The following is a 17218-nucleotide window of genomic DNA, read 5'->3' on the forward strand; positions in this document are numbered from 1 at the left end:
GAGATACTTACTTCCCATGGGTCAGCTGCATCCGCGGAAAGAGAGAGCAGGCACTTGCCACTTACCAGGCTTCTTATATGAGCTTGGAAAAGGGTGTGGTTACATGATCCCACCCCCAGGTCACAGGTAAGAGGAAGTACTTTCATGTGACTGACAGACAGGCAGATGGGGTTCCATGGGTCCGGGGTGTTTGTGGTTTCTTACTAAACTAGCTACCTACTATCCCCTATCAGTTCTAAGGCCTCCCGCAGCAGCAAGTCAGAGCACCTGTGTCTGGAGTATTTTTGCAGCCCCAACTTCACCTCTCTAGTACTTTGAATATGAAGCAGGTGCAAGGCATTCCTCCCCCTCAGTAGCCACGAAACAGTCACACTAAGATACAGCTGGGCACCTGCTAGGACTCGCACATCCCAGGTGTGCTTACTTTCAGGCCCGCACCGCCATCCAGGACGTGTACACACGCTGAACTGCATCCCTCTAAAATTCAGACGCTAAGCCCTAACCTCTGGTATCTCAGAATTGTATCTGACCGAGAAGACCTCATTGCTCATCTACAGAAAGCAGAGATCCTTCTGCAATGCAATAGCTCGTTAATCCGTTAGGCCTGGTGGGTGTCCTCATAAAAAATAAAAAAAAAAAAAAAAGAAAAGAAAGAAACAAAGAAAAGAAAATCATGCCTGGACACACTGGGTAAACACCAAGCTTCACCCTCTCTGGGTCCTGAGACTGTGGTGCACACTAGTAAGGCTAGTCTACTTGTGGTACTCCCTGGCCAGGCAGCCCTCAGAACCTAACACAGCCGACTCCCAGAATATGCCATCTCTGGTAAGTGTTCTGGGAATATGCCATGGTCACACTTGAGGAAACGTTGCCAGACAGATCCAAGAAAGAAGAACCCTCAGCACCAGCTCCCCACCTTATCGGCACTTCTGAACTGGCTTAAGGCTTATCTGCACACTGTCAGCAGTGCCCTCCCTCGGGGTTCAGAACGAGTGGAAAGGCACAGCTCTTTCCGCGTCTGCCCTTGCAGTACCCATCTCACTACTCCTAAATTTTAGAGACTTGTACTCTTCACAAAGCTACACTGTATCATTCCTCTAATGTCTCCCATAACAGGCTGGTCATATTCATCTTTGTATCCTCAGCTTCGAGCACAGCATCAAGCAAAAAAAATGCACCGTTTTTCCTTAATGAATTAGATTATGCACGAAGTAGTGACATTCTCCACTGCCCCTGGCTTTGCCCTTCCAAGTGGTCTTGAACGAAATTACATTCACTCAAGGAGATTCACAGTTCTGTGGTGGCCCATCTCTGGAGAAAAGAGAACAGCTGAGGAATGAAGACAGAGGAGAGAGAAAGAAAACTCAGCTGTAGAGTATTTCATTAATGCAGGCCGAAGACCCCGGATCACAGAACAACAATTCATTCTGCCATAAAACAACTTTTCAAAGTAGAGTACCCCGCAAGGTCTTTGGCACGGAGAGGGGACGCCCACCGCAACTGGTCACTAGGTGGGGCCAAGGCTGACCACGTGCGAGGTGCGGTCACTGCGCGGCAGCTTCGGCCGTCTCCCCGTTGGGACTCCGGGGGGACAGGGATGTCCACCCCGGGGCATGAGTCTGTCCCTCAGCCTTTCAGCCAGCTACAACAACAGGGGCTCTCACGACACCCGTCCACTCCGCTCAGGTCCGGGCGTGCCCCTGGCCCGGTCTCCCTCGTCTTCCCCGCTCACCATGAGGCGGAGAGCGCCGCGTCCGCAGTGGCCACGGTGGGAGCTGGGTGCGAAGACAGAAGCTCCCGGGTCGTCGTGACGACAGGCCACGCCCACAGCGGTCTGCGCAGTCGCGCCGGGGCTCTTCCGGCGGGCGCTCCGCCCCTTGGGCTGACAGGTGCGTCCACGCCCTGCAGCTGGGCGGACGGACGGGCGGACGGAGTGGAAGTGGACCGAGGCCTTCGCGGCTGCGGAGAGCCGGACAGTGCGTGAGTGGCTCCGAGCGGGGCAGGGCGCCCTCGCTGCCTTCCCGGTGTGTGCATGTCGGGAACTGCCGTGTGATTGGCTTGCACCCAGGGGCTGACAGCTCGGCCGGCTGCCCGGGCCCCCTCGGGTTAGGCCAGAAGAGGCAGGAACCCGGGTGTCCGTGTAGATAAGGCGGGGTGCAGCCGGCTCTGAGGCCGGTGACCTTCGGACTGCTCGGGGTTCTGTGGACTCTGTGTACGGATGTGTGTGCCCCGCTGTTCCCAAGGGCAGCCCCAGCACCGATGGTGAAGGAAGCAATTCCTGGACCAGATCTTGCCTCCAGAGGGAGCAAGCCGCCCACCGTGGGCCCGGGTTACAGACAGCGCGCAGCAGCCAGCAGCCTCCTCCGTGGTCCGGAGCCCCGCTGGGTTCTCTCCATGTAGCCGCAGGGAACCCGGGCCTCGTTGCTGAGTGGCAGGGTTTCACAGTGCTCCCTCCCTTCCGACGCCGTGACTTGACGTGCTGTGATCCCCCAAGGAGTCGTCTCTGGGCTAAAGGGCTACTAACTTGTGCAATAGGACAGTTGCACCAACAAGGCCATTGTTGTTTGTTGTTTGGACTCGTATGTATTTTTTTTACAGCATGTATTTAGAATCCAGGACGATGGCTTAGTAGCTAAATCTTTGCCTTGCATTCACCGGGATCCCATATGGGTGCCGGTTTGTATGCTGGCCGCTCCACTTCCCATCCAGCCCCCTGCTTGTGGCCTGGGAAAGCAGTGGAGGATGACTCCAAAGTCTTGGGATCCTGTACCCACGTCAGAGACCTGGAGGAAGCTCCTGGCTCTGGCCATTGTGGCCACTTGGGGAGTGACTCAGTTTATGGAAGATCTTTCTATCTCCTTCTCCCTATAAATATGCCTTACATAAAAATAAATCTTTAAAACAAAGGTGTATTTGAAAGGCAGAACTATACAAAGGATATAGAACTTCCATTGACTGTTCGCAAATGGCCACAAGCTGGGGCCGGGCCGGTCTGAAGCGAAGAGCCAGGAGCTTCTTCCAGGTCTCTCACATGGCTTGAGGCTGCTTTCCCAGGCACATTAACAGGGAGTCGGATTGGAAATGGAGTAAATGGGACATGAACTGGCATCCATACGGCAGGCCAGCACTGTAGGCAGCAGCGGCTTAGTCCGTTATGATGTAACGCTGGCCCCGGTGTTTCATAATATAAAACTTGTCAACACAGACTAGGATTGGTGGGGATAAGGAGGTGTGAGAATAACCCCAAGCTAGCCAAAGATGCTGGGTCTCCAGGAGAGAGGACTTTGTAATCAAACCGCCTGTCGGGATGAAGGAATTGCTGTGGATGTGTCAGAACTAGGCAGTGTTCTAGGGGGCACGCTGTTACAAAAACTACCAGGGAGCTTCATTTTCCTCCAGTACTCCTTGAACAGGTATGACAGGCATAGTTATCTGTCCCTTCTAAAAATATATACCAGTTTCTTTTCGGCTCACTGGTATAACCTGGCTCTTGGGCCTAGGAGCAAGCAGTCTGCAGTGTTAGGGGAGAAGTCTCGGCCACTTACCTCCGATCACGCTCTCCACATCTGCCAAGTGTCCTGGAAGAGCTTGAGTGGAGATGCCTAAACTTAAGTTTATTTGGGGCAGTTTGAGTCGTCTCACTGCAGCACAACATGAGGTCATATGGAATCCAGCAATTTCGCCAGTTTTCCTTCTGTTCCAGTTATCATCTGACCTTAGTGGGAAAGCAGAACTTTCGGCACCAGGACCACTAGTAAAGTGACAACTCTCCTTTAATCCAGCACTGGAGCTAGTTTTCAGTCCAGAGTCGCTGGTTAAAAACAACAAACAACCACCACCACCACCAACAACAACAGAGGGAAATTGCACCTGACTGTAACCTCCTGCACAAATTCCAAACTCTCACAAAAGCTGGGGACGTCTCTCAGCCTCTCACTCACTTAGCTCTTGACTTAGCGCAGTAACCGCTGCCACTTCAGGCAGCGTTAACGAACAGCCCTGGGTCCCCGCTGCTGTTATTCTCCAAAATAGAGACAATCTTAACATACATGTGACATAAACATATCTCAAGCTGAAGGTACAACTGTACATCACAGATAGACCCAACACTGACCACCAGTTTAGCCTAACGTATCCTAACCTTGTACACACTTCTGATTTCTCAAGCGTAAAACCATAGAACACAAGCCCTCCTATGTAATAAAGTGCAGAGTATCTGAAAAAGGGGAGGTTTTATTAATTTAGAAGCAGTGTCACTTTCTATGTGATCTTTTTCCACTAGGAAGGAGTCAGAAAAGCATATTTATGAACTCCAGCAAGAAAAGGTCATCCCGTAGCCACTATACTGGCAACATTTGCCTTTTGGGTATAAGCATTATGACAAAACTTCATGGTTTTCATGATTTCAAAAAAAATATATTTACTTTAGCTGCTAGGCTACCCAGGCCCTCGTGTAGTATTTTTCAAGACTACAGAACTATGGTTAGCCAAAAGGAAGCCAGGAAATTTCAAACATTACAGAACTGCTAATGCAGGAGTCAAAAGGCGTTTCTGGGAGAAGGATAGAGCAGGATCCCACCATGAAAGCTGAGCCCCTGGACATGGAGAGCAGCTACCCTCTGCAATGTCTGAGCAGTGAACAGGACTCACCAGCTGGATCCCTGCTGCCAAGGTGCCGCCTCGTTCAGCTCCCCACAGTGTGCCTGGGCACCCCCGGTCTCAATCTTGATCGGTCCTTTCTTTGTCCTGACCATGTGGTGATGAAAAGCCTTCTTCCCTGATGTGCAAGCAGGCTGGGACCTGCAGAGGGCACCCACTTGCTACCCTTGTGTTTCAACCTGTTCCTGCAAGCTAAGCTGGGCTCTAGTGAGAGTAAAGCAGCAACTAGCCTTCTCCTAGCCTCTCTTCTTGTGTGCACTGGCCAGAAATCAGCTGTCACAATCCCCTCATGACGCTGCAGTTGAATTCTCCAGGGGAGCCTACTTCTAACCCGCAGAAAGGGAAAGCAGCCTGGATTGCTCAGCTCACAGCAGGTTGGCTGCCCCTTTCCTTAGGCTAGTGCTTGCTGCTGTCAAAACTAAATGTGTCATTCAGAACACAGCTCATGGTGGGGAAAGCCACAGAGCAGGTCCCCAGGGAGTCAGTGCCATCGTGGTAGATGGGGAAGGAGCGGCAGCTGGAGGGGACACAGCAGCTTCCGAGACTTCTATTTCTTAAATGGTGGGTACTCAGATGTGTATGTTTGACATATTTCAAGCACCATTTTTCTTATGTATTGTAAATATCATAAAAACTTTAAAGTGAAGTATATGAATAGCATTGATATATTCTATTTTTTCAAATTATAAGAGATTTTGCCCAAATGCCCCCAAAGATGTGGGGTTTAGGAGGCTGCAGGGAAGTCAAAATTGAGAATCTACATTTTTTTCCTGTAGGGCGAGGCCAAAATTAACAGCAATGAAGGGAAGGACACTATTCAGCATCACTATTTTTCATTGATACGGTGCTGTAATTTTCAGCTACAACTTCTGCCGCTTAACTGTAAAATAACCATAAAAACAGACTGAAAGGGCCACAATGCACATTGCTTCCAGGTCATCCTTCAGAATCAGTCAGTCCTAAAGCCACCAGGTGAGGTCAGGCAAGACAGGCACCTGGGAAAGGGGGAGGAGGAGATGAAAGGTTGGCAAGACGGTAGCCCTGCCAGGGGTGATTGGGGCCAAGTGGCATGAAGGTAGGGCTGGGGACGGCAATAACCGAGCACCAGGGAGGAGCAAGCAGGCACACAAGTGGGAAATTGGGGTAGCGGGAAGGGTAGAGTTTGGAGAGGCAGTGATAAATGTGGTCTAGTGCTAGGCAGCAGGGCCGAGTGGTGACCCCGACAGGAATCTGACTACACAGGAAAAGGTGATGATGAATCACTGCTGATGATGGAATCAGAGTCCTCGTTATTGGACAAAAGTGTCAACACTGTGGGCAGAGAGGAGACGAAAATAAACCCCATGAGGTTGGAACACATTAGGTGTCAGATTATAAACTGCCAGATGGCCCTCCATCCCTACCTGTACATATGTGTGCAGCACGGTCTGCTTAGCGAACCTGGGAAGAGTGGACATGCAAAGTTAATAAGCATTTCTGGAGTCCAGATCTTGGCTTCTAAAATATTCCATCCAGATTGTAGTTTCTAAGCACAGCATCAAGAATTTTAGGATTTAATTCCAAATAATCATGCAAAGTAGTAGAAATGATCTTCTAGGTTTAAGCTGTCAAGGTGTCTTAAGCAGCCTTTTCCCATCAAGTGCATCAGCAAGTTTGACCCAGTGCCCAGGATGCTGCTGCCCAAGATGGCTCACTAGCCCCTGGCCATCTGCCTGCACCCGCTGCCTGACTTGGACTGACTTGGACTGTCTGTGTAGTCTTTTGCCGCCTCTTGAATGTCTTCCAGACTTGACCAGGCCTCTTTCCGACACCTTCTAAATAGATCTGGCCTTCTCTCACGAGCAGGTAAACAGCTGATAAGCAAGCGGGTTCAGTAAGATTAGGTCACTTATAAAATGAGGCAGCTGGCAGTAACAGGGTCAGATTTACTGATTTGTGGTTATACAAGGAGATGAGCTGAGAATGCACTTTCCAATCTCGAATCCTTCATAGGATCTGTTAGAATTCCTAACTCTGCATTTCTGTCTCCCTTACAAGTCAGTTCTCTAACAGAACTCGCTCACTCCCAGCTATAACCGGCATCTGAAACACACAAGCAGTCTACAAACATTGAAAGTAGAAGAAATTGCCACTTCCCCATATGCTTTTTTCTTTAATTTTTAACTACAAAGCAGTTATTTGAAAACAATGTATCTTCTTCAGGTATGTGGTACATGAAGAAAGTGGAAAGCTCCCAGGGTAAATGAACATGGCCAATTCTCTGAGAGGAGAAGTACTGAATCTTTATAAAAACGTAAGTAGTAACTGCGCTGCCAATTTTACAAATCCTATGTAAGACATGAATCATTTAGACATATATAACTTCTTTTTTTTTAAGCTGCTGTACCTTGGACGAGACTATCCAAAAGGAGCAGACTACTTTAAAAGGCGTCTGAAGAATGTTTTCCTTAAAAACAAGGATGTGAATGACCCAGAGAAGATCAGAGAACTTATTGCACGGGGAGAATTTGTAATGAAAGAGCTGGAAGCCTTATACTTCCTTAGGAAATACAGAGCTATGAAACAACGCTACTATTCAGATACCGACAAAACTGACTGACAGTTGCTATCATAATTGGCTAGAAGTGTGAAACAGTTCTGACTTAAGACAGTCATACACAGGTTATATCAAAAAATACCACCCTATTGTAGCTGCATTTCAATTTCTGCTCAAACCAAAACCCTGATCATCAGTTTACCCAATTTTTATTCTAAAATAGCAGTTAATCGTGCTACCAATTACAAGTTAATGAATATCCAGTTTTGAAAGATGTAATACACTTTAATGTGACTTAAGATTTTACCCAGCTATTCTGCCCATTTCCCCATTTTACTGACAAGATATTGCTTTTTAATGTATACTTTCTAAGTAAAATAACTTCTTTTACATTTACTCCTAATTTTATTTTTGACCCATTTTCATAAATTAACAGTACGAAGTTCATGCTAAAGATCTAAATGTAGTTATAGAAATAATAGGATGTACAGAGTGAGACTATTTCTGACCCTCCAACTGTTGGTGACAGGCATTAGAGACATAGGTACTCAGTTAACTCCAGAATAAACTCTGCTGCCTGCTCCCTTGGGGTCTAAAACCAAACCAGCAGGTGTGCCTCCAGCAGTAAGTGCTGGCCCCTTGTGCCGACATCTACTTCTCAATGAGTGAACAGGCAGTGGGTCGAGACCCAACATGGTTTTACACTACACATTAAACCTCTACATAATGTTCACAACAACTTTTATAATAAAGAGTATTTTTGCACTTACAACCTGGTGTACTCTAGTGCCTGTGGTTTGTAAAGTATTCCATTATCGATTGTGAAGCAAATGTCTCAAGTTTCCATCAAGAAATACACACTCTCATAGTCACCATAACTATTTTTATTACATTACAATAATTAGGAGCAGTACAGTTCATGACAAAAATATTACAAATTTCAGATCACTTCACAGCACATACTCCTATAAACATTTAAAAGTTAATTTTAATTAAAAGAGTGGTCATTTTAAAATTTGATGTTTGATATGACCAACATTCCTAGGTCAGCGCAACCAAAGGATGGAAAATGACTGGATCACACTGCATATGTCCCACAAAAAAAAAAAAGCACAATGTACAAAATGTGCATGTTTCAGTTTACACTATACAAAAATAGTTAAAATACATTCCAGGTAAACATGTGACATTAAGAAATAGTACTAGTAAGAAATTGGCACGCAAAGGAAAAATGCAAAAGTATTTTCAACATGAAAACACAAGACAGTGGACCTGGAAACTTGTGATGAACGTCACGTAACCGGTCAGCTCTGGGGGTGGTGGGCCCTCTGGGATCGCTGTTTCTGCAGGTTGGAACTTTTGTTTTTATAAAGTCCTTCTAAATTGCCTATCATCATCCCAAACAGGTACTGCAAACTATTTAACTAAAACACGAATCTTAATCTAGTTATTATGCCTCAAAAACTAGCATGAATATATCTTCTAAGAAATAATATCCACTTTCTGACAGATTTACAGTTGCCAGTTGTTTATTGTCCAGTTTCTCAATGCAGGATTCATGCTACCCAATAGTAGCCAGAAAATCACTAAATGTAAATTCAGTTTTAAATCAATTGTTTGATTTTAAGAAACACTGCAAAGTAATGACCAAGAAATTATTATATGACAAAATGGGAATTATTTCAGACAGTTCTTATTGTCTCAAAAAAAAAAAAAATCCTTAGGTGTATATGTATTCTTTCAGGGGAAAAATGGTTACCAGGGAAAAAAGAGAAAGTCACTGGAATACAAATGAGATGAATTTGTGCAAATGATAACTTAAACATGCCTTAGAAAGTTTATACACACAAATATTTTAGGACAAAATTGTGCACTCGTGGCAAAAGTTTTAACAACTCAAGAGTTAGAGTCTAAATTCCTATGCAGTGTGACTCAGTTAACACAGAGCTTAGAATCCCTAATGGGGAATATTCCACCCAAATTACGCTACATGTCAGCTAAGTTCCTCCACAAACATATTAATACTAAGACTATGTAATTTAGCACTTTTTCCAACAAGGATTTATCTTTAAAGCTATTATAATTAAGTAACATTTACATTAATTCCTAGAATTTTCACCCTCTCTGAAATCTTTAAGAAAACCTTTTGTTAAGCTATTCAAAATTTACCTAACAAAAGATTATTACCACTACCTTAAAAAAATGTGCCCAGCTATATCAAACTCAGGAGTTTTAAATTTACTGCCCCCTCTGTCATGCCCTACAGTTGCTAAGTGTGGTCATGTGTCTGTAGATTTAAGAGGTACTTGTTCAGTCACAGAACTCTGCCTAGACAATACTCCCAAACTCTGTACTTTAGCACTGCACTTCAGAAATTGTATTTTTACACAAAAGTTTCCTTTTCTGTGAACTGACCAGATAAAACTTTTAGAAGTCAATCTTTAATTTTTAAAAGTCTATTTTAACTACAAAGAACATTACACACTTTTGAATTTTAATATTAGTATGACAGAATGTAATACTATAATTGTCTCAATAAATCAGTTATGCCAAATAAAGATCAAAGTTTACCCTTTGAAACAATGTAAAGTGATCTATATATGAAGTAACTTGATCAGTCACAATGGAATCATAGCAAAACAATTATTTTAGAACTGGGAGAAGCCCTCTCTGAGGAGCGGAGCTCCACACTGGTTACCTGCAGGTCCTGTGCGGGGCCTGACACGGCCTTTGGGAGCACGGCAGCACGGCTGAGCAGTGGACAGGATGTCCCTCCTGGAGGATGCTTACACCTCATCATTGTTGTCTGTACGCTAGCTGCCATCGGATAGACACTCACTGTATTCACAGAATAAATGAGTTCTCATAAACAGCAACGTGCATTAAATCCCAAAGTACTTTTCATTGTAATGGAATGTACGACTGGCAGCAAGGCTCGCCCTGGCTGCAGACTGCAGCACTACCTTTATTAAGTTCTCCTTCCACTGGACAGCACTGTCTGTTCAGACTTCGGCTGGTTTGGAAATTCCTCCTTACTGGGCTACAAAGAGATGATGGTCAAGGCTCTTGATTAAACTGCTACTGGTATCACCCACCTCGCAGGTCACATTCCATCACTGTATCTGTCAGATTAGTCAGAGCCCTGAGGAAATAAGATGTGGGGCATTCTGAACGTGACCTACTGGGAAAACATCATGGAGACATCCATAGCAGCAAAAACACAGGGAATCAGGAGAATGGGAGGATTGAAAGAAAGGTGCATCGTGTCATCTTGTGGAAGGATGGGCAGGTACAACGGCATGGGAGGGGAGTCCTGAAACTGGAGAATGAATATAAACACAAATATAAACTTCACCCTGTGCACAATTTTGCCCAAGACTGGCAATGAAGATGGTAACACAGGTAAAAACAAGTTGGAGATTGTGCAAAGCGGGACAAACAGGTGTAGGCTTACGTAAGCTTAACGTAAACCACACGGCTGTGGAGTTACAGGGAGCTTTGAGATGACTTCTTTTAACATGGAGACATGGACAACAAGTGATTAGTTCAAAATCTGGATTTGCGCAGGAAGCACACCTAACCCCTGAGTCCCCTTCCTCCTAGGCTGCTATTTTCATCTCCCTATGCCATCTCGCCTCAAACACTTTCAATAACACTTTAGATGCATTGCAAGGACTTTTCAGTAACGCTTATACATCTGTTCTTTTAGTAATAGCTATTCAAAATTTGCATCAAGCATGGAAAGTGCTCATGATGCACTACTTTAACCAGTATTAAAAGAATTAACCAAACTAGACATTTCTGAAACTTTTGCTTCAATGTTTAAAAAGAAATTTGTTGACACATCCAACCTCAAAATCTGAACTTTCAAGTCAATACTTAAATTTCTTAAAAAGTTTACAAAAAAGAAACGATGCTTTTGACTCGTCCGTGGAACCACCACATGCTACAAATGCATCCTGTCGAGCTGAGCTATTCAGACACTCTCCGGGCCCCATGGTGAGCCACCCGCGCCAAGCAGCCCTGGGTCACTCGGTGCTCCAGTGCTCCGGAGGCCTGGGTGACACCTCCAGGTTCACACAGGGCCTGGCCTTCCAACCTGAGTCTCATCACCACCCACTTAGCCATAAAGAACCCTAGTAATCACTTCCAAAGACTAGTAAGTCCAAGAAAAGACGCAAATTTATGCTGAGAAAGAGCAATCTGACCCAAGGAGATTATATTTAATTCCTATGAGAATTTTTTATACATTTTAAAAGTTTTTCCGCTATTATAAAACTTTAATAGCATGTAAATACAGCCCCTAATTAGTTACTATAATCCCCATTTCATACTTGGCTTGCCTTAACAGGAAAAGCCATTAGGAATCTGAATAATTTACCTAATGTGGATAGTCAATGGCCTTAATTATTCCATTGTTTTGTATTTTTTTTTCCTTTTCTTCCTTTTTATAAAAAAAATATAGTATTTGGAGGAGAGAGACCATGACTAGTAGTGGGAAAGGAAACTTTTGCTAACAATGTCACTTCGCACTCGTGAGGATGGCAAACGGGAGGACATGATGCTCAGAAGACAAATCAATACAAAGTCCAGACATGCGTGTTCCCTCAGCGTCTCAGGAAAATGGCCAGAACTCTAAACTGAAGTTAGTCACTAATTAACCCATGTATGTGACTAGATAAAACATAAAACAGGGATGACGTCAAAGCTTCTTTAGGTTGTTTCACACCAATGTTCACAACTGATAAGGAAACAGGAAGGGGTCAGCGGCATGCACCACGCAGCCCGGGACGGCAGGCGTCCCAGGAACTCAGCTTTTGTTTCACAGGCATTGCTAGTTCATAAACTAAAATCAGGGAATACTGGCACTTAGAGGAAAAAAAAAAAAAGCTTCCACTGTCATTTAAAAATAAGCATTTAGGATAAAAGCTAACAGTTTGCATGGAGCAGAAAAAAATTAAGTAATGCTAAAACAAATGCTAATAATTTAGTGTAATGTACAAAAATTACCACTTTTACTTAAGTATGCCTTAAGAAAAAAGTACAAATTTTATTTACATAATTATACACTTTGTCTTTGACTTCTTTTTCTTCTTTTTACCATCTTTGCTCATCTTTTCTTTATGTTTTCGAATTTCTCGAACTAATGTATAGAAGGCATCGTCAACACCCTGAAATACAGAAGTGTTACAATGTGACTCTGGCTATGTGACCAATTTCAATATACAGATAACAGATGTCATTTACAAGAAACATTTTCTTGAAAAATAATAGACACCTTATGCTTCTCAAAGGGCAACTGAATTCACGTTTCACATATTAGATTTTTGGGATTCTTCAAAGGCTATTTTGACAACACTATAAACAAAATCAGGCAAGGACAATCAATATACAGAATTCCATATAAAAAATGACCTTTTCCCAGGAGCATTTCCCACTAACTCTTCCCACAGCGGCTGACCTCAGTCAGCTGTGCAGATGTATAGATGGGCGTGGTACACACATACACTTGTTTGTCTGTTTCTGGACTTTAAGTCATGCAACTATAAATTTTTTCCATGTGTGTGTTCAAAGTAACAGTATTTAGAGTCCTGATTTTACAGCTATGTAAATCAAGTAGACTTAAGTAACTTACTAAGGAATAACCAGTATCTGAACCTACCATTGTAGCATTCTAATTATATTGATCAGTTTTTAATTCATACACTTATCACTAAGAAAGGATCCCAAAATGGTTACTACTGCTTTGAACAAATCAAGTACTTCTAATTTGTAGAGATGAGAGCTAAAACATTTGAATGGTAAATTTAATTTTGGAAAGATCTTCTCATACTTATTGCTGCCTTGGCTTCTGTTTAATGGAATAGAGATTCAGAAGTTTGCCAGACAAAGCCAAACATTCCATCTTAAAAGAGTTTTCCGCCTTTGGCCCCTGAGGTCTACATCTGCTGATATTCAAAACAAGCTTTCTAAATCAGTTACAGCTAAAGTGATGTTTCATTCAGGGTAATTTAAAATAACAAATCTGAAAAATGGAACGGAACATATCTTAACACTGCAATATTTATTTTAGGCAAAATAAATAAACACAAAACTAGCAAGGTAAAGAAAAACAACATCCTCTCTGTATTCAAAGTCTCATTTCCAAGCCTAGACACTAGGGGGAGTCTCAGGAACAAATTACCAACAAACTGCTTAATCAGGACATTTTTTGGACACTGAATACTGAGTTGATATCATTACAAATGAATATCCTAAATTGTACAAATGTTATATGTATGTCATACATACTGTAACACGTATAAATACATCTGTTAAAGTCTGTTGAAAATAATTTTAAAATGTGATATGATTATTCCTTTAGTAACATCTTCAACAATTATCTTCAGAAATAATAACAAAATTAATCCAGGACATTTTCCTTCAAATGACATTAAGCTGATTTCCACATCCTTTCTGTCACTTAGGAACAGCATGACTAGCATTTGAAAAGTCACAAGACTGGGAATGGAAGCCTTGATCCACATTTAGACAGCCAATAACGTTAGAGAATATTAAAAAACAAAATATTGGACAATAAAAGTCTTGAATAAAGTCCCTAAAATGCACTCATTCATATTTTCCTCATTCTGATATCATTGCTGATACAATACAAACATATGCTTTTATTTCTTTCAAAGGAAAAAAAGTGTTAAGTTATCTACATAACTTTTTTTCATGGCTTATCTGTTGATTTCTCCCTTATATGCTTCCTTAGTACATATAGAGAAGGAAAATTCCAATAATACAACAATTATTGGATATACCATAAATATTTGACAAATCTGAACTATAAACCCTTACAATGGGATGGAGTCTTCAAAGAGGATGCAATGCAACTCTTCTACTCTTCATTAAAAAAAAAATCCCTTTGATACATATCCTTCCTAAGTGAACTGCTTCAACCACTACTACAAGGAAAAAATCCAAAAATGCTAAAAATTGGGAAAGAAAAAAAGAAAGAAAAGCCAGGAGATGGGCAGAGAAACTAGATACATTCAAAGCTAAGAACAGTATCAAGTATTTATAAGAAAATGAGACAAGATTTTCTAAGATTTCTTAGGCACATGCTGCACTATACTCTCCATGATTTTCCTAAAATGAAATAATTTCAGTGACAGAAAAAGTCACAATCTACACAATAGCGAATTATTCATGTCCAAACATACATGTAAAAGCAAGCAATGTCCCAGAAATCATTTTGTTTAAACCTGTAATTTTCACAGCTAAAACTTCTCTGTGTACATTTGTCATTGTTATAATTTTCTAGAGAATATTTTTATTTAACTTTAAACTGTTAAGTATTACCACATACACTTTTCGTATTAATGCTACTGCTGCCCACCAAAATTACAAGGATTCAGTGGGTCAATTATTTTACATTCATATTATAGTTACTGTAAAAATGTTTTTTGCAGAACTTTAAAATTTTTACATGTTTACATATTTTAAGTTACATAAAATTTTTATTTTATTCTAAACAATTCAACTAAATATGCATCTAATAATGAGATGACAGGAAATAGAAAAAAATTAAAACCACCCCTTAAATGTGGTCACGGTACTATTAGTTAAAAAGTTAACTTTTCAGGGTGGGCACAGTGGTCCAAGAAACAGGTTCAGCATATCGTTGGGATGCCTACATCCCACAATGGTGTGCCAATTTCAATTACAGCTCCTTCACTTTTGATCCAACTTCCTGCTAACAACCCTGAGAAGGCAGCAGAGAATCACCCAAATGCTTGGAGCTCGGCCATTCACATGGGACATGTGGCCTGAGTCCCTGGCTCTCAGCTTCACTTCTGGTCAGTCCTGGCCACTTGCAGTATCTGGAGAGTCAATCAGTACATGCAAATTTTTTCTCTCAAATAACCAAATATTAAACAAAAGGTTTATTTTCAAACTGCATTGTAATGCTGAATTTTACAACCTGTAAATTAAATTTTGCTTTACATAAATGACACTCAAAAACGAATTCATAAATTTCAATAAAAATTAATGCCAGTCATGCTTTGTTTCCCAAGATTATATTAATACTATACATGGTATTTTGGGGGTTGAATCTATCACTTGGATGTGCATTTTACACTTCTGGTACACCACCTTGTAGTCTGGTGAGCAAAAGAAGCTATAACCTAGCAATTTTGTGAAAATTACAATTTTAGTTCATTCACATTCTCGCAGTGTTATATATTACAAAAAATATGCACTTAAAAGCTAAAGTTTTGATGTGAACTTCTGAGCAAGACAGGATAACATGCGTCTGTGCAGAAAGGAAGCTGCAAGGTGCCATTCAGTGTATCTTCACCGGGGAGCCTCATTAAGCAATGATTATACAAAGATGAAAAACATGTATGGCTCCAACTCTTTAAGGTTTCATTTATCTAATTCAAAAAGGTCACGCAAAATGGATTTAAAAGGTAAATATATTTTGGTGAACAAAGTTAAAATTCATGTGTAGTTTTTATAATAAGAATTTTCCACGGTGACTCAATGAACTCTGCCTGCAAGTGGCAGCATTCCATACAGGTGCCACGTTCCTGTTCTGGCTGTTCCACTTCTCATCCAGCTCCCTGCTTGTGGCCTGAGAGGGTAGTAGAGGATGGACCAAAGCCTTGGGACCCTGGACCCATGTGGGAGACCCAGAAAAAGCTCCTGGCTTCAGACTGGCTCAGCTCCAGCACTGTGGCCATTTGGGGTGTGACCCAGCAGATGGAAGATCTCTGTCTTCCTTCTCTCTGTAAATCTACCTTTCCAATAAGAATAAATAAAATCTTAATTTAAAAAAAAAAGAAACGCAGATATATTGGGAAAATAGAGGGAAGAGTTGCCCAGTCTGAGGAGATCTTGGAGAACATAAGATTGGAGAATCATAAGGGAGTGTAAACTAGTAAGTCAGTCCAGCGATCAGAACACACAACTTCAAGTAAGTGCCAAGATTCAAGGGAAGGCAGGCAATACCTTGGCATTTATTGATATAAGGACAAAGAGAAAGTCAGGCAATTCCATTCAATGTGGAAATCCTAGAAATAAGTGCCCAGAGTTTGAAGAGGTAGAAAGAGGCTAAGGAATCCATATGACATGCTGTGGAACTTGCCATTTTATTCCACAGGGAAGTCAGTGACTAGATAGACTTAAAGGAAAGAGAATGGTATTTCTTTCAAGTATCTCTTCGTGGTGGCACAGTGAATGGCACTGGCACCAGGTCCACCACACCCAAGAGGGGTCAAAACAAACTGTTCCAGCAAGAAATGAAGCTGTGACGGAAGAGCTGGAAGGGAGCACCATAAAGTTTCCGGCTGCTTCCACACGGAGCATGAAAGGTGAGCAAGGAGTCTTCCTAGGACTCCAGGCTTTTGTCTGGGCAGAAATGTGCTATGGATGCCATTGTCTCGGAGAACACAGGTAGGTGAACAGCTACTCGCTTGTGCAAAGAGGGATTCCATCCCACCTTCTGGGCCATCTCATCTCAAAGCTCTATTATAACAACCTTTTTATCTCTCCCCAGAAAAATGAAAAATAAAACAAGAAAAAAAACAAAAAACAACAACAAAAAAAGCTGATTGGTTCAAAACTTGAGTCTGATTTCCTTTAAAAATAAAGACCAGCTCAATTGCTAGCTTACCTTACACTAATTGAAACACTAGACCTTATTCCAAATGTAGTTCACCACTGCTACCAAGATTATCTCAAAAATAACATCCATTGGGTTCAAAGTAAGCACACTGATTATGGGAATAAACTACAGATTCCATATCTTTGAATACTTCAAATTAGAAATGCACGCCTAAGCAGCTGCTACTTTGTCACCTTCATAAGATACCTACTTTCTGCCATAATTAATATGCTGAACTTACCAGATTACATTATAATGCATTTTTTAATTTTCACACAGCCAGGAGTCTTTTCTTCTTTGCTGATTTTTTTCAATCTGTATTGTCGGATCTCTCTCACCAATGTATAAAAAGCATCCTCCACTCTCTG

At 42.1% G+C, this 17218-nt stretch overlaps 3 protein-coding genes across 9 annotated transcripts in view; 1 reads left to right on the plus strand and 2 right to left on the minus strand.

The window, feature by feature from the left end:
* DNAI7 (dynein axonemal intermediate chain 7) overlaps positions 1-1771 on the minus strand; it is a 62512-nt gene extending 60741 nt beyond the window's left edge. Inside the window, exon 1 of one of the 2 annotated variants that reach the window (XM_040987424.1) lies at positions 1733-1771. In XM_040987424.1, the coding sequence (XP_040843358.1) occupies positions 1733-1735 (3 nt within the window). In that variant the 5' untranslated portion in view covers positions 1736-1771. Of the gene's footprint in view, positions 1-11; positions 274-1732 lie in introns of those variants that run through there. The other variant, XM_040987422.1, reaches the window with a different exon arrangement.
* Positions 1772-1887: 116 nt separating this feature from the next.
* On the plus strand, positions 1888-7964 carry ETFRF1 (electron transfer flavoprotein regulatory factor 1). Of its 5 annotated transcripts, XM_040987436.1 has the most exons (4): positions 1941-1980; positions 5436-5631; positions 6862-6952; positions 7037-7964. In XM_040987436.1, exons 3-4 carry the CDS (start codon positions 6902-6904, stop codon positions 7256-7258), a joined length of 273 nt encoding a protein of 90 aa, XP_040843370.1. In that variant the 5' UTR covers positions 1941-1980; positions 5436-5631; positions 6862-6901; the 3' UTR covers positions 7259-7964. The 5 variants fall into 5 exon arrangements, with proteins under 5 accessions (XP_040843365.1, XP_040843366.1, XP_040843370.1 ...); XM_040987431.1 differs by lacking the exon at positions 5436-5631 and having other exon boundaries at positions 1888-1980; XM_040987432.1 differs by lacking the exon at positions 5436-5631 and having other exon boundaries at positions 1924-1976.
* A 97-nt stretch (positions 7965-8061) lies between these two features.
* Positions 8062-17218, minus strand: part of KRAS (KRAS proto-oncogene, GTPase) — a 37226-nt gene continuing 28069 nt past the window's right edge. The window contains exons 5-7 of one of the 2 annotated variants that reach the window (XM_040987430.1): positions 17100-17215; position 15857; positions 8062-12366 (exon numbers count right to left, since the gene is read on the minus strand). In XM_040987430.1, coding sequence (XP_040843364.1) covers positions 12250-12366; position 15857; positions 17100-17215 — 234 coding nt within the window. In that variant the 3' untranslated portion in view covers positions 8062-12249. The remainder of the gene's footprint in view (positions 12367-15856; positions 15858-17099; positions 17216-17218) is intronic. The other variant, XM_040987429.1, reaches the window with a different exon arrangement.

Source organism: Ochotona curzoniae, unplaced genomic scaffold (assembly GCF_017591425.1).
Source record: "Ochotona curzoniae isolate NIBS_2020 unplaced genomic scaffold, NIBS_Ocur_1.0 contig_4645, whole genome shotgun sequence".
NCBI lineage: Eukaryota > Metazoa > Chordata > Mammalia > Lagomorpha > Ochotonidae > Ochotona > Ochotona curzoniae.

Coding starts and splice junctions, on each gene's coding strand:
- ETFRF1 (XM_040987431.1), top strand. CDS start 6,902: ATGAACATGGCCAATTCTCTGAGAGGAGAAGTACTGAATCTTTATAAA. Junction 6,953..7,036: donor TACTGAATCTTTATAAAAAC/GTAAGTAGTAAC, acceptor TTTTTTTTTAAG/CTGCTGTACCTTGGACGAGA.